The sequence below is a fragment of the Hyla sarda genome, chromosome 2, assembly GCF_029499605.1.
Source record: "Hyla sarda isolate aHylSar1 chromosome 2, aHylSar1.hap1, whole genome shotgun sequence".
Classification (NCBI taxonomy): domain Eukaryota; kingdom Metazoa; phylum Chordata; class Amphibia; order Anura; family Hylidae; genus Hyla; species Hyla sarda.
In genome coordinates, this window is record NC_079190.1 from 182,911,528 (window position 1) to 182,937,942 (window position 26,415).

The window sequence follows — 26,415 nt, forward strand, 5'->3', positions numbered from 1 at the left end:
TCATGTCTTCGTACCTTTTGCCCAGCACCAGTGTCCGAAATCACTGATCTCTCTAGGGACACAACTTGGCCTCTCCATACCTCGATGTGTTGTTGCAGGGTTCCTGGGGACTACGTCCACCCAGTACTTTGTCTCTTGCCTCCGGGCGGCATTTCTCTGCTCCTATAGCGCCTGGAGCACTTTGACATTCGCCCTTCCACAGGGGGTACGGGGATCAGGGAGTTTGGCACGTCAGTGCTCGAGTTTCATCGCGACCACCTCTTGTTTTCCCCTCCTTTATATAGGTGGGGTACGGTTGTGGTTCTAGGGTGGAAATCCTGTCTGCATCTCCACTTACAGTCATGGCCGGAAATGTTGGCATGCCTAAAATTTCTCAAAGAAAAGGATTGCAGTAACTCATATTTTGCTATACACATGTTTATTCCCTTTGTTTGTATTGGAACTAAACCAAAAAAGGAGGGAGGAAAAAAAGCTAATTGGACATAATTTCACACCAAACTCCAAAAATGGGCTGGATAAAATTATTGGCACCCTTAACTTAATATTTGGTTGCACACCCTTTGGAAAAAATAACTGAAATCAGTCACATTCTATAACTATCAATAAGCTTCTTACACCTCTCAGTCGGAAGGTGGGACCAATCTTCCTTTGCAAGCTGCTCCAGGTCTCTTATTGGAAGGGCGCCTTTTCCAAACAGCAATGGTAAGCTCTATCCACAGGTGTTCAATGGGATTTAGATCTGGAGTCATTGCTGGCCACTTCAGAACTCTCCAGTGCTTTGTTACATCCATTTCTGGGTGCTTTTTGACTCATGTTGGGGTCATTTTCCTGCTGGAAGACCCAAGATCTCGGACGCAAACCCAGCTTTCTGACACTGGGCTATACAGTGCGACCCAAAATCCGTTGGTAATCCTCAGATTTCATGATGCCTTGCACCCAGTGCCAGAGGCAGCAAAACAACCCCAAAACAAACCTCCACCATATTTCACTGTATGTGCTGTGTTCTTTTCTTTGTAGGCCTCATTCCATTTTCGGTAAACAGTAGAATGATGTGCTTTACCAAAAAGCTCTAACTTGATCTCATCTGTCCACAAGATGTTTTCCCAGAAGGATTTTGGCTTAAACAAGTTAATTTTGGCAAAATGGAGTCTTGCTTTTTATGTCTGTGTCAGCAGTGGGGTCCTCCTGGGTCTCCTGCCATAGCGTTTCATTTCAATGTCGACGGATAGTTCGCGCTGACATTACTGCTCCATGAGCCTTCAGGACAACTTGAATATCTTTGGAACTTGTTTGGCGCTGCTTATCCACCATCTGGACTATCCTGCTTTGACACCTTTTATCAATTTTTCTCTTCCATCCACGCCCAGGGAGATAAGCTACAGTGCCATGGGTTGCAAACTTCTTGATAATGTTGCCCACTGTGGGCAAATCTAGATCTCTGGATTTGTAACCTTAAGATAGTTGATATTTTTCCACAATTTTGGTTCTCAAGTCCAGACAGTTCTTTTCTCCTCTTTCTGTTGTCCATGCTTAGTGTGGCACACACAGACACACAATGCAAAGACTATGTGAACTTCTCTCCTTTTTATCTGCTTTCAGGTGTCATTTTTAAATTGCCCACGCCTGTTACTTGCCCCAGGTGAGTTTAAAGGACCATCACAAGCTTGAAACAATCTTATTTTTCCACAATTTTGAAAGGGTGCCAATAATTTTGTCCAGCCCATTTTTGGAGTTTGTTGTGACATTGTCAAATTTGTTTTTCCTCCCTTTTTTGGTTTAGTTAAAATATACACAAAGGGAATAAACATGTGTAAAGCAAAACATGTGTTAATGCAATCCTTTTCTGTGAGAAATAATTCCCTATAAATGGCCATCATTTTTGGCCATTACTGTATGCCCCTCCCACGACCATGTGCTTTCTTTGTTACAGTCCCCAAAATGGCCACCAACTATTTGAAATGGAAGCAGGAAGTACAGGCTAAACTTATAGGGCCTTAATATGTTTGGAAACACCCAAAAACTCTGATTAAATTTTGTACAACTATGAAATAATTGTACAAGATATTTTGCAAAGTTGATAACCTTTAATAAAACATGAATTAGCTGAACCAAATAAGACATACATACAAGCATTAGTACAATAGTACATACTTTTACATGTTCAGCAAACTAGCATGGTCTCCCCGAGTGATATACCGTATTTATCAGGGTATACCACGCACCGGCCTATAACACACACCCTCATTTTACCAAGGATATTTGGGTAAAAAAAAGTTTTTTACCCAAATATCCTTGGTTAAATGAGGGTGCGTGTGTGTGCATGCGTATACCCCGATACACTGTTTCTGACCCCGCAGAAGCCCCCTGGAAAGGCAGGGGGAGAGAGGCCGTCGGTGCCCACTTCTGTCCCCCTGCCTTTCCTGGGGTCTAGAGCCCTGCTCCGCAGCTTCTTTCCCGCTGGCTATCTGCGCCGCTGCCCGTTCTCTCCCCCTGACAATAGCCAGGGGGAGAGAAGCGGTGCCGGCAGTGGCGCCAATAGCCAGGGGGAGAGAAGGGGCAGCGGCACCCATTGCCGGCGCCGCTGCCCCGTTGCCTCCCCCATCCCCGGTTGTATAATTACCTGTTGCCGGGGTCGGGTCCGCACTGCTTCAGGCCTACGGTGTGCGTCCCCTGCGTCATTGCTATGCGCTGTGAAACGCAATGACGTCACTCGTCATTGCGCCGTGCATTGCATAACAATGACGCAGGGGACGCATACCGGAGGCCTGAAGCAGCGCGGACCCGACCCGGGCAACAGGTAATTATACAACCGGGGATGGGGAAGGCAACGGGGCAGCGGCGCCGGCAATGGGTGCCGCTGCCCCTTCTCTCCCCCGGTCTGTCGGCGCCGCTGCCCCATTGCCGGCGCCGCTTCTCTTCCCCTGGCTATCGGCGCCAGCAATGGGGCAGCGGCACCGATAGCCAGGGGGAGAGAAGGGCCGGCAGCTGGGCTCTAGACCCCAGGACAGGCAGGGGCAGAGAAGCCGGCAGCGACGGCAGGTCTCTGCACCTGCAATGCTGCTGCAGTTCATTGATTTAAAGCGCCCGCTTTAAATCATTGAACTGCAGCGGCTTATCGGCGTATAACACGCAGATAGACTTTAGGCTAAAAATGTTAGCCTAAAAAGTGCGTGTTATATGCTGGTAAATATTTTAGTGTAGAAATTATACAGCAATATAATTATCCATCCCAGGCTACGGTGTTGAGGAGCAGATGCTCCCCTCTTGCAGGAAGTTCAGAGACCAAAAAGAGCCCTTTCTAAGACTATTATCCTCTAATGCCCCACTTTGTCGCTTAGGCTCCACCTACTTTCCTCACATAAAGCGAAAAATAGGTTCTTTGGTCACGTTTACTGTGGCTCTGTTTGAAACTTAGCTTTAGACTGTGTGGGCAGGGAAATGTATACTAAATGGGATATAATGGCTGTATAAACACATAATTTCAATATCCATAACAGGTACCTAGCTGGGCCCTTGTTTATTGAGAGCACTCGGCAGGGTTGCACACTTTTGCAGCCTGTCTCTCTCTATGTTTCTGGGTTATCTACTGCTGCTCATGCAGTCTTGCATTCTCCCTTGTTGGAGGAGTTTATGCAATCATGTATGGCTCAGCGTCAGCCAGTCTGGCACCGTCTGTGTTTTGGTCCAGCCTTTGCTCTCCTCCCTCGGTGCTATCGCTCTGGAGGGGTAGGTGGTTCTTCCCTTTGTCAGTGTCAGTTGCGCTACACTGGTACTACAGTCTTCTGGAGTAATCTTCCCTTTTGTTTTCCCCTCTGTTCCGGCCCTGACTGGATGTTGCTTTGGTCCGCTCTGACTGCTGAGGTCCATGTGCGTTTAGTCTCCTTGTCTTTGACACTGGCCTAGTGTGCTGTATCATGCCTTCTTTTCTAGGTAGGCCCTTCTGGTTCTTTGGGCCTAAGTGATAGTTGAGGTCTTGGGCAGGTTAGCTCTCCTGCCCAGACTTCTCCGCAATCCCATTTGTGGGGCGGTCTTTCTGTACTGCGCTTCTTCTTGTCTTGGCATAGTTTGTCGGCCGTAGCGTTTCATGGACTTCCCCTACAGGTGTGCTTTGGTACAACCCATTAGTATCGGTGTCCCCCAATGAAGAGCGACCGAGAAAAGGAGATTTTTATTTTGTACTTAGTGTCAAATTCTCATAGCCTTCATTGGGGGACACTGCACGCACCAATTTCTTCACTTTTTGTCTGGACACTCTTTTCCAGTTTTAAAAAAAAACATTTTTATCTGGGATTCTTTCTAGGGTCCTTCAGACATGTTTCTTTGTTGGCTTCTCATACTGCTTTGTGACAAAACTGGTTACCTCACTTCCAGTAGGTGGGTATATCCTGCCAGGGTGGAGCCGTCCTTTTTTTTTTTTTTTTCCCCCCTAGTGGCAAGAGCATATACCCATATATTTTAATCTACAGACTATTATGAGGGCTTGTCTTTTGCGCGATCAGTTGTCCTTTGTAAAGACATCACTCATTTTATCATAAAATGTATGGCACAACCAAAAAAATAGTATTTGTGTGGTGAAATTGAAAAGAAAACCGGAATTTAGCAAATTTTGGAAGGTTTCGTTTTCACGCCATACAATTTACGGTAAAATGAGATGTGTTCTTTATTCTGTGGGTCAATACGATTAAAGTGATACCCATGATTACATACTTTTCTATTATTGTACCAATTAAAAAAAAATAAAACTCAAACTTTTTAACCAGCATGTTTAAAATCCCTCTATTTTAATGACCTATAACTTTTTTCATTTTTTCGTATAAGCAGTGGTATGAGGGCTTATTTTTTCCGCCGTGATCTGTACTTTTTATTGATACCACATTTGCGTATATAAAACTTTTAGTGCATTTTCGTGACGTCACACCCCTCTCGTGATGTTACTGCCACGCCCCCTTAATGCAAGTCTATGGGAGAGAGCATGATAGCCATCACGCTCCCTCCCATAGACTTGCCTTGAGGGGGCGGAGCGTGGCAGTGATGTCACGAGCGGGGCATGACCGTGACGTCACGAGCCTCCGGCGCTGCACCCGACAAAACAAACTCTAAACAAACGCCGTGTGCAGCAGGGAGATAGCGGGGTCCACAGAGGCGGGACCCCGTCGATCAGACATTTTATCCCCTATCCTTTGGATAGGGGATAAGATGTCTAGGGGCAGAGTACCCCTTTAAGCTCAGGAGGAAATGAATCGGGATCAAAGAGGTGTGAATATGAGGCTGAGGGGGCATGGATCAGTTTCTGGGGCAGAAGCAGTGTAAATATGAGGATGAGGAGCATGAATTAGGCTCGTACCCCCAAGTCTATCATTCACACCGCTTTTTGAAGTTCCTGCCCATTTGACTATTCAGGGTAAAGTGCAGACAGTCAATCAAATAATAAAATACCTGTTTCCCTGGAACTGAGATGTGTAGCAGACTAAATAAAAACAATGTTGGAATCAGGACATCAGATGCTCCAAAATTATATAAAGCATTTTATGTACAGACCACATGTCCTTTTTAAAATATATATGGTGACATGGAAGTACCAAAAGAAAAAAGATAAAATAGATATGATTAAATCTCATTTCAATGAAGCCTGAATGTGCTCAATGGTACTTAGTACTTTCTCTTACTTTTAGGTTTGTTTATATGTTGTTTATTTTTCAGGTCTTGTCTTCTCTTGGGGTGATGGAGATTTTGGGAAGCTAGGCCGTGGCGGTAGTGAAGGCTGTAATGTCCCTCAGAACATTGAAAGACTCAATGGTCAAGGAGTATGCCAGATTGAATGTGGAGCTCAGTTCTCATTGGCATTAACAAAATCTGGTGTTGTCTGGACATGGTAATTAGAAAATATCAATCCTAATTTATTAGAATAATTCTGCATTTTTGTTTCCTTTGTAACTTTGAGATAGGAACTTCTTTTCTGACTAACACATTGTCTAATACAGTTATTATTCACTTCTATCTGTGTCATCAGACATATACTGCATATACTGGATGGCCCTTACTGTTGTATATGTAAGAGACAGAGCCTTTTTCAGGTTATACATGTCTGTGGACCAGAGGAGTCTAAGGAAAATGGCCTCAGTTCAATATAAAGATGCCTTGCAATAAGGTTGCATTGTTCACTACATACAAACACATGAGAAGCTGAACTCTTAACCTGTCAGTTTTTTTTTTTGTTTGTTTTTTGGGCACTTTTGTCATTTCCTTTTCGGACTTTGTGGGACAAAATGTAAAAAACAAAAATATTGACTTTTTGCAACTTTCAGGGGCTTCCGTTTTTATGCACTGCACTTAAACGAGACGTTATCTAAATTCTTATAATCCTACAAAAAAAAACTCCACCAATGCGGTATATCCGACCCATATGAACATATATATGTATCCTACAGAAAAAATCATAGACAAAATAGATGTGATACAGACATAATCTTTATTGAGTTCACACAAAAGCACAAATGCAAATAAAAACACACAAAAACACTGAACAACACAGCAAAAAAACACCTGGTGGAGAAAGGAAAATTTTCCTTCCGGGATGCCAGATAAGGTAATGTATGGAGGATACAGTACAAATGAAAAAGGCACAGGGGTAAAAACTACTAAACATGTATGTTGCAATATAAAGATCCCGGCAATGAAAAAGTGCCACAGTGCATATGGAAATGTCAGTAGAGTACATTTGTCATAAGTCAGGATCTATTGCACACTCCCTTGGCCAAAAGTGCATCTATACCTGTAAAGTATATGGACAGGTGGAGGATAGTAAAAAACAACCTGGCAAACTATGCCTCCCCCGCAAAGGTGAAAATCCACCCAGTACTGCACACATTACCTGTGGGTCACACAGAACATAAGGGAAACATTCTGTGTGATCCACAGGTAAGATGGAGTCCACGGGTGAGTATATACTACATACTGCTTCCACCTGGGCAAGGATGACATGCAAATTTGTGAGACGTTTTCTATGAATATGTCCCCTTTCTGGTGACCATATACTAAATGTCTATGAACAGGAACGGAAAAAAGACCTATGGAATCCAGGCGCTGCCAACTTCGTTTCCAGTGGGGATAAAAGCCAAATTACTACAGGTTTCGATGAACACAGTAGTCTTTATTACATATAAAAACATAAAACAGTGATGCAATTACCTTGCCGATAAGCCGATAATGCCCCGCCCCAAAGGCACCGCCCCCCCCCCTGACCCGCCGCACCGCGACCAAACCCCCCCCCGACCCACCGCGTCGCACCCCACACAGTAGTGCTGGGCGGTATACCGGTATGGATTTTTGCCCATACCGCTTTACCGGTCGGGCACCTCCCACACCCTCCGAGTCAATAGAAAAAATAAAAAATAAACTTACCCGTAATGGGGGTGGTCCAGGCCATCCATCCTAACTTCCTGTAGTGTCCGGCGCCATTCCGGGTGGAGGGTGCACCGGTCCGGGCTGTCCTTTTCCGGGGATCCTCTTCTCCACTCCGGGCAGGCTCCGGCCTAGTACGCTGCATAGACGCTGCTACGCCGTGACGTCAGGTGCGTCGCTGCGCACGGGCGTCACTGCGTAGCTGCGTCTATGCAGCGTACTAGGCCGGAGCCTGCCCGGAGTGGAGAAGAGCACCCCCGGAGAAGGACAGCCCGGACCGGTGCACCCTCCACCCGGAATGCCGCTGGACACTACAGGAAGGAAGGATGGATGGCCCGGACCACCCTGACAGGTAGGGGAGAGAAGCGGGTGGCGGCGGCGGCCTATGGCACCGCAAAAGCCACTGCAGTGCATTGATTTAAAGCGCCCGCTTTAAATCAATGACCTGCAGCGGTGTCGAGGGGGGACAAATAACCGATAACTTATACCGGAGTATCGGTATAAGTTATCGGCTATCGGCCCTAACCTCCACCGATTATCGGTATTGGCCCTAAAAAAAACAATACCGGTCGATCCCTAATGACGCGTTTCGAGGGGATACCCCTTTTCCTCAGATCAGGCATACACAAAGGTGAGAACAGTGTGTGTTTGATATGCACCGAAATTGGCGCCAAACAGTAAAGGGGGTGTGGCCCAGATGTGGGCCGTCATAGATGTGTAATGTAAACAAAACATTAATAAACAATATACATACAAAAAAACATATTTCTATAAAACCTCAATATAATATATGGCTAAACTTTAAATGCATCCTTCAGTAATATTCTACAAGAGGGGAAAACATTTTAGTATGAGACCTCCCATTGACGAGCGCTTTTGAAAATTATAGATTTGACACGATCAGTCGTCTTATAAAATGCATTTATAAGAGACACTGCCTTTTATGGATTATTTGTAAACCATAGTTTTTGAAAACGTTTATTTTAGCTTTTGATTGTCCTTTTCCTAGAGAAAATGTAGCTTGCAGGTCAAAGATTCCTGCAATCTCTGTTTTAGCAGTCTGAAACCAGAACTTTCTGGTTATTCAGATAACAACCAATCACAGCTCAGGTTTCATAGCCTAACGTGCTGTGGTTCGTTGTTTTGGGAAACCAGATCTATGCCACTGGCTAGTAGTGGGAACAGAGCTCTTATGTAGTTAGATCCAAGATGTACTTTAAATAACCACATATATTTCTCACCTCAGCTCCATACCTACTGTTGGATAGCACACTGATACATAAAATAGTGACTTTCTTGCATTACATTTCAGGGGGAAAGGAGACTATTTTCGTCTGGGTCATGGCACCGATGTCCATGTGAGAAAACCACAAGTTGTTGAAGGCCTCCGAGGAAAGAAGATTGTTCATGTTGCTGTTGGGGCGCTTCATTGTCTTGCAGTAACTGACATGGGACAGGTGAGATAGTCACATGGTGATCTACTTTGCATTTTAATCCTATTGAACTTCAATGTGTGTGTCTATCTATCCTTCTCTCATATAGATCTCCTTTCTCTCAGAATATGATAAAAGTGCATTAATAGCTGTGTATTTGCAGGTATATGCATGGGGTGATAATGATCATGGGCAACAAGGAAATGGAACTACCACAGTCAACAGAAAGCCTACCCTTGTCCATGGTCTGGAAGGACAGAAAATTACACGTGTCGCTTGTGGGTCCTCTCACAGTGTGGCCTGGACCACAGTGGATGTGGCAACACCTTCCGTTCATGAACCTGTGCTCTTTCAAACAGCTAGGGATCCCCTAGGAGCCTCCTATCTTGGTAATAATATTTTGGTGGTTATGTCTTAGGAATTCATTACTCTGGAAGTTTTGGATGCATAGATGGTTGTCAGGTGCATAAACAAACAACTTGGATGTCTTTCTATGTATTTTTTCCCTTTTTCTATCAATTTCCATGTCTTAGGTTTTAGAACTATGATTTCTCTGAAACCCAGCCGCATTTCGACTTAAATCATAGACTATTGCAATAGGTGATTTTTTTTTTTTTGTTAGGTGTACCTTCAGATCCAGAATCTTCATCTACTTCCAGCAACAAAATCAATGGCGTGAACAATACCAAATCGAACCGCCCATCCCTTGCAAAGATTCTTCTCTCTATTGATGGGAACTTAGCCAAGCAACAAGCGCTCTCTCATATTCTTACTGCATTGCAGATCATGTATGCTAGGTAGGAAGTACAGTACGAACAGATTTATTTTATTTTTTTAACTTTTTGCAAGTGTTTAGAGAATGTCTTTATAAAGTAATTTGCATTTAAGCAAGTTTTTGTGAGTGATCTGGAATTCCCTGGTTAGATGTATTATATGGTTATCGTTTTGTGGTACTACTGTTGTACACAATTACAATCGTACCCAGAAGAAATCTGTTCAAGATGCAATCTGTGAAGAAGAGAAGAGGCGAGAAAAGCATACCCTTTGAGGAAAGTAATCACTGATTGGAGAATAGGATTTAGATGAAGCCTATTTTATATAGACGGATATTCAAGTTAGTAGCATCTTTAGAACACTTGCCAATTACATTTTTTTTTTTTCTTTTACATTTTCAAAAACTTCTGGACTTTTTTTTTTTTTATATATATATGCCACTTTAAGTTCTGCCCATATTTTATTTATTTTTTTTACAAATAATCTCATGAAGACAACTCCCTTTTTATAAATACAAGCTCTGCTGGTCTAGCTTCTCTAATACATAACTTAATTAATGGATGTAATGTGTTGATGACATATGGATGATTGATAAATGTTGTGATATGGTCTATTCTCTTTACAGGGATGCTGTTGGTGGAGCCTTAATGCCAGCCAGTATGATTGCTCCTGTGGAGTGCCCATCCTTTTCCACTGCCCCTCCTTCAGATGTGTCTGGCACATCTAGCCCCATTAACAGTGATGATGTAGGCTTAACTATGGATTTAGAGGATCGATTAAGTCCCAGCCCTTGGCAAGACAGACGTGGAGAGGCAAGTACTGTAAGCTGTTGGGGAAATGTGTGTGTGTGTGTGTGTGTGTGTGTGTGTGTGTAATGCTCTGGAAGGGATTGTAAATCCATTTTCATAGATTAAAAAAAATAATTTTCTTGATAATTTTTAAGGTGGCAACCTCTGAAGATGCAGTGACCCCTTCTGCTGTGACTCCGTCTGCTTCAGCGGCTTCTTCTCGTCCTTTTATTCCTGTTACAGATGACCCTGGAGCAGCTAGTATTATTGCGGAAACTATGACCAAAACCAAAGAAGTAGGTGATCGACACTGATCATGAGTTACTTAATATGCTTTGAAGAAGCTAGCATAGATATTTGAAGCAACATCTATCTAAGCACTTTTTTTAATTTTATCTAGGATGTGGAAAGCCAAAATAAAGTGTCCGGTCCAGAACCCCAGTGCCTGGATGAATTTACCAGTTTACTTGTACCTGATGATACTAGAGTCTTAGTTGACCTGCTTAAACTGGCAGTCTCTAGCAGAGCTGGAGAAAAAGGGAAAGAAGTTCTGTCTGCTGTTCTGTCTGGAATGGGCACGGCATATCCACAGGTCAGTACATCAGTGCTTGAATTTAATTGTTTTTGCTTACCGATAAACTGTTATTACAGTAGACCTGTTGAGTTATTGGCTGAATGTCTCATGTTTTGCAGTTGGTTGGAGAACACTCGAGAGTCGAGGCCATGTGTTAGTCATACTGGTTTTACTATCTTAGTTGAGGTCTCTTACCTTTTTAGGGTACGTTCACACATACAGTATCCTGTGCAGATTTGATGCGTAGGATTTTCTGCTGCAGATTTCAATGTAAACTAAATGACTGAGCACAGCTTTAAATTTGCAGTTACAAATCCTGCGCATCAAATCAGGATACTGCACGTGTGAATAGACCCTTAACCTCTTAAGTACAGGTATGCCTTGCGCCCGGTCCCGGTATATAACGCAGGGTCACACCTTGACCTTGCGTCATAACGGGTCGATCACGGAGGCTAAGGAAAGCAGGGACCCTGGGCTAATAGCTTGCGGCACCGATCGTTGTGCCGCACGCTATTAACCCTTTAGACGCAGCGTTCAAATTTGATCGCCGCGTCTAAAGTAACAACAATACACTCCCGGCAGCTCAGTCGGGCTGATCGGGACCATCGTGGTGAAATCGCGATGTCCCAATCAGCTAGAACGTGAGCGGAGGGTGCCTTACCTGCCTCTGTCGCGTCTGATCGGCGATTGATTGCTTCAAGCCTGAAATCCAGGCTTGAGCAATCGACCGCTGATAACACTGATCATCTCCATGTTAATGCATGGAGGTGATCTGTGTATAAGATCAGTATGTGCAGTGCTATAGCCACTAGACCTCTATAACACTGCAAAAAAAAAAGTGTGGAAACAAAAGTTAATAAAGATCATTTAACCCCTTCCCTAATAAAACTAAGAATCTCCCCCCTTTTCCATTTTGGATGGGACCCTGACATGCTGACATGGTACTTGTGCTGACTATTTTTGCTTTACCAGCAAGGGGGGTGGCACCCTCTCTAGCCCTGCACCCCTACCTGTCCACAGGAGGTTTTAAATTGGTAGTGTATCCTGCATGTCATCCGGTCAGAGGCCATATGCCCAGCAGAAGGTGAATTGATTTAGCATGTTGGGCTCCCATCTGAAATGAGGCCACCTCCGCGGGGTGGATGGGGGACACGTTTTGATCAAAAAGTGCGCTAAGAGCCTCAATTTTTTGTCCAAGAGTGCTGCTGCAACCTTTTTTTTATTTATTTTTTATTTTTTGTATACTCAGTATTTGCCACAGCAGAGTGTACCCGTGTATTATGTAGTTGTGCTGGCTATTTTTCTTTTTCATGCAGATTTTAAAGCTATAAAGTTTCTTCTCATTCAGTTATTCAAATTATTTTGGTGTTATTTTTCTATGGCACATAGGGCTTTCTTTCGTATTCAAATATTTCTATTGACTTTTTAATAAGAGAAGGAAAATGGGGATGGAGTACAGAAAACAAAATAAGGGCCGGGGGGGGGGGGGGGGTGTTGGGGGGTATAACAAAGTGAAAAACAATACCAGACAAGCACCTTAAACAAAGAACAACGCATAAGGGTCACATAAAGCAGAATCCTATGGGGAAAAAAAAAACTCAGTCCCGAGACTACAGATATTGAGTTTTCATATACGATCCATACAAGATAGTAAGACCTAACAAGCTATACCTGGTTAAGACCAGAAAGAAGTGAATAAAAGACTCAAGAACCTGCTTAGAAAGTTTAAAGAATCACCTATGGTAGTACAATAGAAGTAAAGCTTTATGAATCTAAATACCATACAGCTGCACCACAGAGAATTGGAGGGCAAAGTAAAACTTCCCAGTATGCTATAAGTATCAGAGTCCACAAAATAAATTCATGGTTTCCATAATAAACAATGTTGAACAGATAGTTTGTGAGAATCGGCTAGAAGTTCCTCAATATAATGGAGGTGGTTAATCTCTGCAAACCAGCTTGTACTAGAGGATGAGCATCTACTTTTTTTTTTTTTTTCTTCAACTGTAATTTTTATTAAAGATTTTCAGAATAAAATATAAAAAACACAAAACAAAAAGAGCATCAGTAAAGTAGAACCATACCCGATACACCCGGCAACAAAATCTGGCCAAGAGTATTATAAGTAATCGTACAATGGAGCAGAACACAGAAATTACTCATAACAACTATGTAACGTCTAAATTCCGCAACTCATAGCCAGGAGAGAACACAAAAGGAAAAAAAAAACATTCAGAAGGAAAAACAAAAAACTCAAGACCGACATGAAAACATAACAGCACACCTGGAAAACAAAGGGGGGGGGGGGGGTGTAGAGAGGGGAAGAGACACAAGGTGAAAGGAGAAAGGGGGGGAGGCTAAGTGGAGGGGGGGGAGCAGGCTCAAGGAGGCTGACTATCAGTAAAACGATCCCACAGATCCCAAACAGAGAGAAACAATTGTATAGTAGTATTCATAGAAGCAGTCAGGGACTCAAGGGAATTTCACTAATTCAGGCCAAGAGCTCATTCTCCGTCAGAGGGAGCGTCCGCTTCCAATTTTTAGCAATCAGCGTCTTGGCCGCTAAAACAATACGCAGAAAAAGTTTAAACAGTTTTATTTGGACAGGACATTAGGGGGCCACAAGTGCAGGAGGTAAACCAGGGGATCAAGGGGAACTGATACTCCCAATACAGATGCCAGAAGGCCAGCCACCATCCTCCAATACCCCACTATAAGCGGGCATGACCAAAAAATATGAAATGTAGACCCAATCCCCACCCCACAATGCCAGCATTGTGGAGGGATAGAAGGGTTCAGTCTGTTAAGGAGTTCTGGCATATGGTACCATCCCATGAGCATTTTAAATTGGGTTTCCTTGTAAGCCGTACAAATCGAAGCCTTGGAGGCCCAATCCCATATCACCCGCCTTTGTGGGATAGTAATACTGATATTTAAAATCTCCCCCCAGCGGCCCATATAACGGTGCGCAGGGTCAGCGCCATCCAAAGGAGAATTAAGAATAGAATAGCTGAAAGGAGGCCTTTCACCTGTGGCCCCCACCGACACAGTTGCTCAAAGCCCATAGACCAAGAAACAACCGTGGAACCCCAAAGTAGAAAGCATAAAATGACTAAGTTAGAGGTAATGGAACCGCTCTGAGGAGGGAAGATCATTCCCTAGAACCCCAGACCCTCACCATGCCAGAAGTCAGACATGACGGGAAGTCATGGTGGTATAAAAAGGAACGCATAGGGGAAGATGGAGACATTAGTTTAAGCTTAACAGAACAGTAACCCCAAACATACCTGGAAAAAGCCATCGGACCCAAGAGAGGACCCAAAGAGGGGGAAGACATCACTAATCTGTGTCCCTTAGCATCCCAAATAAAGCCAAAAATAGCTTTATAGCTAAAATGAGGGGGACCCTCATCGAGAGCGTTTAAATAAAAATGACAGGGAGGATCGTCATTTTAACGGCCGCTATGCGACCAAAAAATTTGATAAACTGTTACCGCTAACGTTCCATAAGACCCTGACGTTTTTGAAACGAAGAAGGAAAATTAGCAGAGTAGAGGGTAGCGTAAGAGGGAGTCAAGGAGACCCCAAGAAATTTAAGAGCAGAGGGAAACTACTTAAAGGAAAAGTTAGCCTTAAGCTGGGAAAAAAGGGAGAGATTAAGGCTCAGTGGCATAGCCTCAGACTTAGACAGATTAACCTTTATAGCCCGAAACTACCTCATAGGAGCGCAGAATTCGATACATGTCAGGAAGGGAGAGAAGAGGACGTGTAAGAGTCAGGAGAACATCATCTGCAAACAAGCAGATTTTAAAGTCCCTATTATGCAGCCTGACCCCAGAGACATTCGGGCTCCCCCAAATCAAAGCAGCCAGTGCCTCAGTACAAAGGGCAAAGATCGGGGGGACAACGGGCATCCCTGCCGAGTCCCATTAGACAGGGGGAAACTCTGAGAAGTCACATGAGGGACCTTAATAGTAGCAGTAGGGGAGGAGTAGAGGGCCCTTAAGGCAGTCAGAAAATGCCCAGTAATCCTAAATTTCTGATGAGTAGCAAACAAACGGCCAGCTGAGCCTATCAAAGGCCTTTTCAGCATCAAGGCTAAGGACCAGGGCCTGTTGAGTGCACCGATTGAATGTCTATCAGACCCACCACCCGTCTGGTGTTATCCCCTCCTTGGCGGCAGGGGATAAAGAAGACCTGGTCTTTATGAATAAGAGAAGGGAGGAAGCCACAAAGGCGTGCAGCCAAGACTTAGGTAAACAACTTCTGTAGCTCGAACAATCATGGGGGTCCTTACTCATTTAAAAAGGATTGCGGAATCCTTGTGTAAAAAGGATTGCGGAATCCCCTCCCCTCCTAGAAAAGAATTGAACAGAAAAACAAGCCTAGATGACAAGATAGAAGCAAAAGTCTTAAAGTACAGATATGTAAAGCGGTCCCTACCGGGTGGAAGGACCGCTAGGAAGAGATTCAAGAATCTCCACCACCTCCTCGGGAGTCATTGGAGCGTTCAGAACAGCTCGACCAGCAGCCAATATGGTTGGCAAATCACAGCTTGAGCTCGAGTGTAAGGCTTAATCTCGTTCTCCCGGATCAGACGGCAACTGAGAAGGAAGAGAATACAGTTTAGAGTAGTAGTCCAGGAAAAGACGAGAAATAGCATCAGGATGGTAATGAAGTGTACCCGTAGCATCCTTCAGAGCCAAGGGAGACTGAGCAGCGACACGGTCACTCAATCGCCTAGCAAGCATAGTGTGGGACTTGTTGCCCTTCTCATAGAACCACTGCTTAGCATAAAAAAGGCATTCAACCTTCCGAAGAGCCAAATCACCCAAGTGCGACCTCACTGCTACTGTCTCCTCAGTACCAAAAGGGAAGGAGAAACCATAAGTTAAGCCTCCAGTCTGGAAATCTCAGCACGAAGCTCCCGGGAATGAGCCAAGGCATCTCTTTTGATGCAGGATCCCAGGGTAATACAATGACCACTGATCACTGATTTATGCACCTCCCAAAGAGTGGCTTGGGATGCAGCAGGGTCATCATTAGTAGGAAAATACTCAGAAATACATGTCTGGATCGATTCCTGGGAGTGCAAAGATTTAAGAAGAGAGTCATTGAGCGCCAAAGACAGTGACTATGTGAGGTAGACAGAGGAGAGAAGGAGAGCAGGACTGGGCTATGGCCGGACCATGAGATTGGGTCTAAGGACGGGTCAGCGAGCATGCGCACCATCGGGAGGTTCCCCCCAAAAAATAGTCAATACGCGTGTGCAACCGGTGAGGGTGAGAATAAAAAGACAGATCCATCGGGTGATTTATGCGCAAAAGATCGTATAGAGAGGAGGAGCGAATCAGCCGACGAAAAATCAACCATAGTATTGCTTGTCTACCAGCCAACAACGAAAAACAGTATAATGATTAACAAATGGAATGGATAGTTCCTGGGACAAAAGTAAAGGGGCTGGAGCGTTATCAATTCGTGTGCCTGTGACTTTGTGAGTATTAGTAAATTTTTGTTTTATGCTATTGGGGGCAATGTAAAAAACACAAACAGAAATAATTGTTTTTAATATTTTTAATATTTTCCTTTTTTTTTTTGTTTATTAATGCTCTTCTTGGTAAAAAAATTTGACCAAGAAGGTGTTGTTGGAATCAAATTAAACTTTATAAGGTAAATTTATCAACACTAGAAAACTAACATAAAGTCTAAAATTTTTGCGACTTTTGGCATGGAAACCTTGATAAATTTCCCCCCTATGCGTGAACGTAATGATGATATATGTAAGATATTACAATATTAAAGCAAAGTATAGGTTTACTGGTGAATACTGTACAACTGAAAAGAGGCTCTAGTTAACCAGGAAACATTATGAGATCTGGATTGGCATGGAGGTATACAGGTTCTGTAGGGCATCCTGCAGCACATTTGCCCACAGATGTTGCAGCTGGGACTGTAGATCCGACACACTCTTAGGTTACCAAAGTCGGCTTACCATAAATGCTGATTAATAGCAATGAATCTGGCAGAGACATTCCTGGTAAACCCTTGCTCTTTGTGTTTGCGCATTAGCCTGGCAAAAAAGGATATTCTGCACATATTTCTGAGATTTTAGTGTCCCTCATTCATCACTACTAGGGGTGACCTACGGTTATATGCGCTGGCTTCCCATATAATCACACCAGCAGTTGGGACAATGTGTCTCTCCACAACTAAAGGCAGGGTTGAAATGTTCACCATGAGGCCACTATACTTGAACCCTACTATTGTCAAACCTTTGTGCCTAAAGTGACTACGGCTCGAGTTTAGCAACCCAGGTTTCCTGTTCATGACCTCACTACAGAAAACGTGACCGTCTGGCTGCCAAAGGCAGGACACATAATAAGCAATGTGACACCACATTTATTTTGTTAATTGCCTGGAAAGGGTCCGGGCAGAGACAGATCAAACCATTCACTCTACTACTGGTGGTCTGTCTGTGCCATCTAGAGCCTGTTTGCCATATGAGTAAACCCCCACTGCTCCCAGCACTTTTATGCCCTCTTGGCAAGACCCAGTGTCTTGCCGACTTACACGCAAAGAATGAACATGTTCTTTCTTTGCGCGGAACAATTTCAGCTGTGGAATTGTTTGCAGCTAAAATTGCTCAGTATGAATGGGTCTCGCGAAAACCCATTCACCCTGATGTTTAAATTCACAGCGCAGAATTCCGATCGCAGAATTCCAGGGGAATTACATAGTGTGAACATACTCTTATTATTTACATATAATTATCTGTATGCAGAGTTTTGCAGCAACCCCACATTTCTATCACGGTGCCTAATATTTTTTTTGTCAACTAGTGTAATACGAAGTACTGCTAAATTATTCTTTAAATTGTTTCCCCCTTCTGTTTAAGATCATTTCCATACACAAGAAGGTAGATAGGTATCAGAGCCTGAAGCTGTCATTTGGGAGGTTTTATTTTGTATATTTATCTTTATTTGAATTCATTACAGGAAAACTGTCACCCATTAACCCGCACTATGACCCGATACATCGGGTTATAGTGCGGGTGAACAGGAGACTGATGCGGGGTCTCGGACTGCTATACCTACCTGCAGTCTGGAGCCCTGCTCCTCTGAAGGTCCCCCTCTTCCAGCGCTGACTTGCGCTTTGAGGCTAGCATGCCGGCTAGACTTAAGTATTCATAAGTGCCTGTCAGGTGAGCGCTCAGTAGGCACCAGTGCTCACGTGACAAACGCTTATAAATATTTTAAATCCAGCTGGCGGGCCCACCTCAAAGCGCAAGCCAGCTCTGGAAGAGGGGGACCTTTGGAGGATCAGGGCTCCAGACTGCAGGTAGGTATAGCAGTCCGAGACCCCACATCAGTCTCCTGTTCACCCGCACTAAAACCTGGTGTATCGGGTTATAGTGTGGTAAACGGGTGACCATTTTCCTTTAATGCTGGGACAGCCCTAGTTACAAGAGCAATACTTACTGCAGGGCTCCTCTTGGTCTGCTAAGATCAGCTCACTGCAGCCTCCCGGGGATCATATGAATGGGTAGCAGGAAGGCTTATTGAGCACTGTGTATAAAGAATAAATACATTTATAATGGCTATATATTAGTTGACCTCAGTGTTTCCCAACCAGTGGGCCTCCAGCTGTTTTAAAAGTACAACTCCCAGCCTGACCTGACAGCCAAAGGCCCGCTGGTTTAGAAAACAATGGTTTAGATGCTCTGTATTTTAAGATTGCTCCTTAAATGATGGTGAATTAACCCCATTTGTTATAATGAATATTATTCCAGGTAGCAGATATGCTGCTAGAGCTTTGCGTCACAGAACTAGAAGATGTTGCCACAGATTCTCAGAGTGGGCGCCTCTCCTCGCAGCCAGTTGTGGTAGAAAGCAGCCACCCGTATACGGATGACACCTCAACAAGTGGCACAGTCAAAATACCAGGTAATCACTTGTCATTTTTTTTCTGCTATAGAACATGAAGGGTTATTGGGTGAACCTGTGCTGCATTTTCTTTTAATCCTGGCATTAATGCCGCTTGTAGCTGACAACATTTGGCGGCTTGATGTATCTTGATCTGTCACTCACTTATTTGACTTGGTATTTCTTTTCTCAGAGCATAGGTTAGCTAAGCTAAGTACACAATAGGAACACTTTTTTTTTTTTTATAAGCAAAGTCATATTTTATCACAATTTCTGAATTATGCGTTTTATTAACACCATTTGAGCAGCTTTGAGTTTTATGTGAAAAGTAGCTTTCAGCATACTGGTCTATTATTGAGATTTATGAGAGCTGTATAAATCCCTATGCCCTGAACTCCCTCTTATGGCAGCTGCAAGCAAACAGAACTTTTATTGACTAAAGGGAATCTGTCACCACATTAATGCTGAAGGCAGCAGGAAGAAGTGACGGAATTCAGCAGTGTCTCTAGGTTTAACAGAAGGTACTTTATAGGCTCAGATAACAGGTTAATAGGTGGACCATGATGCCAGTGCTGTGAAATGTGGTTTAAAGTTAAAAAGAATATATCTATAGGAAATAAAATGACATTATAGATAGATGCAAGACCGCCACCTTTTTAAACCCTTGCACCATCCTAAAGCCTATAAACCACTCTAATGGTAATTCTTAAAAATGCCTAAATACCTAGCCACCCTAGATATGGATATAAAATGATGCTAAACCAAAAAGAACACTAGGTATTATCCCTCTGGGCACTACTATCCCTAACCCCAAAGTTCCCTGTGTAATAGGACCAGCGATCAGCCAAGGAACAAGGAAACACTTGTTTGTCTGATAAATGCGTGGTTTTTGACTTGACAAAAAGTGTTTTGTTCATCATTACACCATCATTACAATTTGTGTACGGGAGATGTTCCGCTGAGGAATGGTAGAATGAAAGGGGTCTAGCGATAATTCGTTAAGCCCTGCCTGCATAGTAAATAAGCCATCTTATAGGCTTGTGAAAGAAGTCCTTATTTACCTGATCGGCTCTTGTGTCAGACAGCAGTTTGCCCATGTAATGCCAACCCAAATCCCCCCCATGTAAAAAATAAATGTTCTAGAAAGATAACAAGAGTTGTAAGAAAACTGCAGACATTCAAGGCATTGGCCCTCATTTACTAAGAAAATCGGGTTGTAAGTCTATCTTGCTTTCTTACCCGACTGCTTTTTTCCCCTGGTATTTATTATTATGTCGCATCCTGTTTGTCGCACGTGGGTTTTGTTGGTTTTGGTTTCCAACTCCTCTGAGCTGTCGGGAAAAAATCCACAACAATACAACAAATTCGGGTTGGAAACCTTAATAAATACGTGGGAAAGCTCAGAAATGTCGGGTAACGCCCCTTTTTCGGGTTTGGGAGAATCCACATTGGGTCCGTCGGGAAAAAATGTGGCATGGTGTCGCAGACTGGCGCGCGATGTCTGCGACATGGCGCAGACAAAGATGCGCCAAAAAAACCCGACAAAAGAGGTCGGGTTTAGAATAGTAAATGAGGGCCAATCACTACTATTGCAAAATAATTTGATACTTTTAAATACTTAAAGGGAATCAACACGGTAAAGGAGGCGAGTATATTTAAAAGAAAAAAACACTACCTCAAGGGGACATAGGGGGAGATTAATCAAAATCTGTCTAGAGGAAAAGTTGCTAAGTTGAAAGAAGCGATCTGATTGGTTTCTATGGGCAACTCAGTAAATTTTCCTCTGGACAGGTTTTGATAAATCTCCCCCATAGTTTTTATATTAGAGGGATAAAAGTTTATGTAGTAATATCAGGAAGTATTACTTTACTGAGAGAGTAGTGGATGCATGGAATATCCTTCCTGCAGAAGTGGTTGCTGCAAATCTAATAAAGGAGTTTAAACATTCATGGGATGGCCATAAGGCTATCCTTCATATAACATAGGATCAAGGACTATTCATAGATTCAGGATATTGGGCAGTCAAGAATGGCCAATTGGTTCTCCTCTGCTGACGCATTCTATGTTTCTTTGTAATTGAGAATGGGTGAGGGTGATTGGAGAGCACCACATGGTAAGAGAAAGCAGTTCTTCTTGAATCTTGAGGCAATGGCACCTAGGTTGTGCGGCCATTAAGTTCTTCAAGATAACTTGGGACATACTGTAAATGACAACAATTTTAGCCCTCCATCTTGACACAGTCCCTCACTGTCTAGTTAAGTCTTGCTCACAAAAGTAAGAAATAGGATTGCAAATAGACCTCCTTAGAACTCTACACAAAATAGTTTACATCATTACCTCAGCTACACTAAAATTGTCACTTTCTGACCCCGCAATTTGCAAAATGGCAGGAACACATTGAGCTCCTTTTATTGGGTTTGGAGCTGTAAAAATGATCTTAACTCCATGGCCATTAAGTGGAAATAAAATACCTGTAGACATAAGTACAGGAAAAGAGTAATAGTGTTAAATGGAAGGGTTTTAAAATTATTTTATGATATTTATGGAATTGTCTCCATGCATGGGTTAGAATTTATTTTTTACAGCCAAAGGTTTTTTTTTATGTAACATTAGCAAAAATATTATTATTATAGTGGTTATCCCAATTTGTAAGATTTTAACAGCATTACTTACAAATTAGAGATGCGGCGCCAACCATGCACATTAATTCTACATTACAGATCACTGCTGAGTAAAGTGGTGAAAGGAGAAAGATAACTACCATAAGTTGAGGGGGAAAAGTTCACATTTGAAACATCCTCTCCCATATAGCTTGTGAAATTTCATAATAAGACGTCCGCTGTGGCACATGAAGTCACTGTTGTCATAGCAATGCATTTTCAGTGCAGTAGATTAAAGTACCAATTGCTGCAAAATACGTTTTTAGTCACCTGAAGCTAATATACAATAAACATCATAAAGCTCATCACTTCCTAGTCTGGGATTGAATTCCTGGAAATAGGAATGTACAGTATGTACAACTATTTACAGTTGCTGCTCTTTTGATCTCTTTGCTAAAGGTAAAGTAAAACCGGTTCCCCTGGGAAGCTAAGGAAACTAAAGGAAAAAATTACCAGTCTTAAGTCTTTGCTGCATATATTTTTATTGGTTGGGAAGAGATGTCTTCTGGCCAGATGGCTGGTACCTGCTATGCCCACCTTTTCTGATGTCATAGTTCAAATATCTAAATACTTACACTGGGATAAGTTGGAATACGGGAGGACGGCTAATAAGTCGGCTAAGGGTTTTTTTCAGAAAATGGTGGACTTATATGATTCACTTCCTTTCTGAGGAAGAGATAATTAATGTGGTGACCCCCTTTAAGGAAACGGAGTGGTACTTGAGGAAGGCTGTAGCGGGCCCTTTGGGGAGGCTAAAACTGCCAAACTAGCTGTAATATGCCCTTGGATTGTCTTCTGCCGTGGGGTGACCTTGTGACCTATCTTTGTTCATTTGCTGCTTAGACTGGTGATGATGCCTACAGAGCTTGTATGTGACATGTTGCTTAACTTGTCTCTGGGGTTTAATAGATATTTTTCTCCGTGTTGGATGTCGATGCCATTACTTATTCTTATGGTTTTCTATGACTGTTTCATTTATGCATCAGGAGTATGTTTCCTGTCAATTCTTTGTAAAATATTTGTAAAAGTTAATAAATATATATAAAAAAATAAATAAATAAAACACTGGCTCCTTTTCTGGTGATTACATAGGCGTTTATTTGATTTATTGCTAATTAACCTGTCTTTTGTTGTACCTGTCTTTGGGGGATTTAAAGGGGTACTCCGCTGCTCAGCGTTTGGAACACTGTTCCGAACGCTGGAGCCAGCGCCGTGAGCTCGTGATGTCATAGCCCTCTCATGATGTCACAACCCACCCCCTCAATGCAAGTCTATGGGAGGGGGCGTGACGGCGGGGCTATGACATCACGAGTTCCCGGCTGTAGCGTTCAGAACAGTTTGTTCCAAACACTAAGCAGCGGAGTACCCCTTTAAGTGGTTGTCTGAGGAAAGGAACCAACCTGTGTATGGTGTCAAAAAGTAACATACTAAAATAGTGTTATTAGCCATAGAACACAGATCTCTCCATAACAGCTAAGCTGTCTTCCTTGTAGCTGTGACATCTTGTCACACCCTCTGTCTAGAGTGCAGTCTACTACCCCTCTCCTGTCTGCTTAGGGGAGACCAGCTCATATTATCTTATTAGATTTTAAGGCAAAAGGAAACTTTCCTCAGTCACAGTAATTTCCCTCAGAACAGGCTCACTGCTGCCTTAAAATCTAATGAGCAGTAATAGAAGCTCCATTATTCACATCAATTGATCTCTTCCGGAGCAGACAGGAGGGGAGGAGGGAGCAGGGACAGAAGCTCTGCTTTCAAAGAGTGTGTCCGGATTTCATAGCTACAAGCTACACAGCTCTGCTGATGGAAAGATCTGTGCAGAATCATTAATAACGTTATATTAGTAAGTTGCTTTATTATACTTTTTAACACCCTACACATTTTGCTTCTTTTGCTGCACAACCCCTTTTTCATTCTTTAATTATTGTAGAATGATTAGAAACATCAGATTTTGCTTATCATACGTAAATGAGAAAAGGCTGATTATTTCTTCCATTGCTGCTTCCTATGTTTTTCTCAGAATAAGACGTTGCTTTTGAACCACTATCTGTCTCCAAAGAAAATGATCTATATATAATAATGGAGAAATAAACATAATGTAATGAGTACTCAAGTACTCAGTGCAAATCTTCTTTTTATTGTTTAATACTACCAAGCAAAAATTCAGGAAAGAAATACTTTCATTATTGGAAAGTGGAGGTTTATTCTTCAGAAATGATAGTTTTTGTCTTATAGAGGCACTCCAGGCTCTCAAAGTAATGGCATAGCGCTACAATATGCCGTCACCTTATGATTGGTGGCATTTAAACTTCTAGGACCTCCAGTGACTCTGAGATAAAAAAAGATTCAGTTGGGATGTTATGCTGCATCTTCATCAGTCTTTTCCTGTATAGAAGCATCCCGGCCATTCACTGTCCTAGGGGGTCTGCAGCACAACTCCTTTTAAGTAAATGTAGACAAGGGGATTTCCATTTTTAACATGAACCAACAGTTTATGATTAGAGGGGTTAGACCTCTGGGACCCTTAAGAAGAAAGAGAAATAAAGGGGGCTACAGTGCTTATCCAGTGCTTTTGGCCCCCCCAGCTGTGTAGGGAAAACCATAAAGGGGTTTATGAAGTAATGGCATATTCTTGTAATATACAATCCCTTTATGAGATGGGAATACCTCTTTAAATAGGTTAAGGCTCATTGTCAAATGCCCAGCAGTCCGGCTCAGTTTCACTCCAGCGTGGTAGGAAAATGCTGGAAGAAGTTGATGCCACAGCCGATCCCATTGATGTCCATGGGGTTGTTTTTGGCATGGCATCCGGTGTGTCAGGAACAATCCAGTTGCTGGATAGGAGTAGTAGTATGAAAAGGCTGGATTGACAACTGATGGTTTTGGACTTATGTGAACCTAGCCTTCACAGACCTCACACAGACCAGTACATTTTTTAGGATCCGGCTTAGAAAATGCAGCTTTAGATGTAAGACTGTAAGCGCTGGGCCAATGTGGCCCTCATGAAAAAAAGAAATAAATATTGTGTGTGTGTATATATATATATATATATATATATATATATATATATAGTGTGTGTGTGTGTACACATGTATTACTCTGCTATGGGAAAAGAAATCACTGCTTTTTTGAATACTAAAAAACAAAAAAATAAATATATATAGTGTGTGTGTGTATATATGTATATATTTGTGTGTGTGTGTATTTATAATATATATATATATATATACACACACACACACACACACACACACACACACACACACTCTCTCATACACTCTAACATACACACACACACACACACACGTATATACTCACACACTCCAGTTCACTTTCAGCCTCAAAGCTTCCTAATTTCCAGTTTGTATTTGGCCTAAGCTACATAAACAGCATTTACCTACCTAGTTAGGCTACTAAAAATACTAAAAGCAGTAAAATCATTTGCTTCCTAATTTTGGCGATTAACTCATTAGGGATTGGCGATCATGTACCTAGGCTTTCAGTGACTGAGAATGAGGATGACCACTTTACATAGTCTTGTAGTAGATTGTTTGCTTATACTGTATAATGGGGAAGCTGATTGCCAAAGTTTATAGAGTTGTTTTCCAGTAAATATCCCATTCCACATTGCCCATTTTTTTATAGCATATGGGCTACCTTCAGTGGTAATAAACTGCAGTGCAAGTTTTTTCTCCATTATTTTTAAGCTCATTAATGCATTTTTATATAATTATATATTTTTGAGTTGTGTGTGTATATATATTTTTTTATTCCTTTTTTGTTTGCTCTGCAAATCAGTTTATTTTTTATTCAGAACGTTATTAGCTCATAAATAGGCTATATAACTGTATGACCAATTATGTTTAAAACCACATTACTCTCTTTATGGTTGTTTAGGTGCTGAGGGCCTAAGAGTAGAATTTGACCGCCAGTGTTCTACAGAGCGGCGTCATGACCCACTTACCATAATGGATGGGGCCAACAGGATAGTTTCTGTCCGATCAGGTGATGTGCCGATAAAGTCTTTGATAAAACATTTCACTCTTTTCATATCTGCTGGTATACTTGTTCTTCTTCAGTTATTGGAAAATACAGATAGTTACTCTGAAATTAGAAGTAGCATCATCGTCACTCCGGCATGTGTAGAATTGATTTTTCTTTATTCCATCGTTCACTTCACAATGCATGAAAGATGTTTTTGCAGTCTAGACTTCTTGTGTTTACAAAATGTAAAATCTTAAGCGGACTATACACAAAACCATTTTTTGTCATTGAAGATTTGAAAAATACAAACCAGTATTTATAAAGGGGTTTTCCTGGGCATTAAAGGGTTACTCCAATGGAAAACCATTTTTTTCAAATCAACTGGTGCCAGAAAGTTAAACTAATTTGTAAATTACTTCTATTTAAAAATCTTAATCCTTCCAGTACTTATCAGCTGCTGCATGATCCACAGGAAATTCTTTTCCTTTTGAATTTCTTTTCAGTCTGACCACAGTGCTCTCTGCTGACACCTCTGTCCATGTCAGGAACTGTCTAGAGTACAATAGGTTTGCTATGGGGATTTGCTTGGACTGTGGACAGTTCCTGACATGGACAGAGGTGTCAGCAGAGAGCACTTTGGTCGGACTGAAAAGAACGCCAGAAAGAAATACAACTTCCTGTGGAGCATTCAGCCTCTGATAAGTACTGGAAGGATTATGATTTTTAAATTGAAGTCATTTACAAATCTGTTTAACTTTCTGGCACCAGTTGATTTGAAAAAATGTGTACCCCTTCAACATTGATGGCCTTTCCTTAGGATAGCCTCTCATTATTAGATCGGAGGGGGTCATCCCCCCTCAGTCAGCTGATTGAAGGGGCC

The 26,415-nt window shown here is 42.4% G+C and overlaps 1 protein-coding gene and 1 long non-coding RNA gene across 9 annotated transcripts in view; one reads left to right on the top strand and one right to left on the bottom strand.

The window, feature by feature from the left end:
* The window catches only part of HERC2 (HECT and RLD domain containing E3 ubiquitin protein ligase 2), a 224,831-nt gene that overhangs the window by 152,236 nt on the left and 46,180 nt on the right, over window positions 1-26,415 (top strand). For all 8 annotated transcript variants that reach the window (XM_056555877.1, XM_056555882.1, XM_056555880.1 and 5 more), the window contains exons 63-71: window positions 5,701-5,872; window positions 8,714-8,858; window positions 8,998-9,223; window positions 9,457-9,631; window positions 10,234-10,420; window positions 10,552-10,692; window positions 10,797-10,988; window positions 18,759-18,912; window positions 25,449-25,556. In XM_056555877.1, coding sequence (XP_056411852.1) covers window positions 5,701-5,872; window positions 8,714-8,858; window positions 8,998-9,223; window positions 9,457-9,631; window positions 10,234-10,420; window positions 10,552-10,692; window positions 10,797-10,988; window positions 18,759-18,912; window positions 25,449-25,556 — 1,500 coding nt within the window. The remainder of the gene's footprint in view (window positions 1-5,700; window positions 5,873-8,713; window positions 8,859-8,997; window positions 9,224-9,456; window positions 9,632-10,233; window positions 10,421-10,551; window positions 10,693-10,796; window positions 10,989-18,758; window positions 18,913-25,448; window positions 25,557-26,415) is intronic.
* Window positions 25,524-26,415, bottom strand: part of LOC130355579 (uncharacterized) — a 44,915-nt gene continuing 44,023 nt past the window's right edge. The window contains exon 3 of the long non-coding RNA XR_008888587.1: window positions 25,524-25,655. This is a non-coding gene — a long non-coding RNA (uncharacterized LOC130355579). The remainder of the gene's footprint in view (window positions 25,656-26,415) is intronic.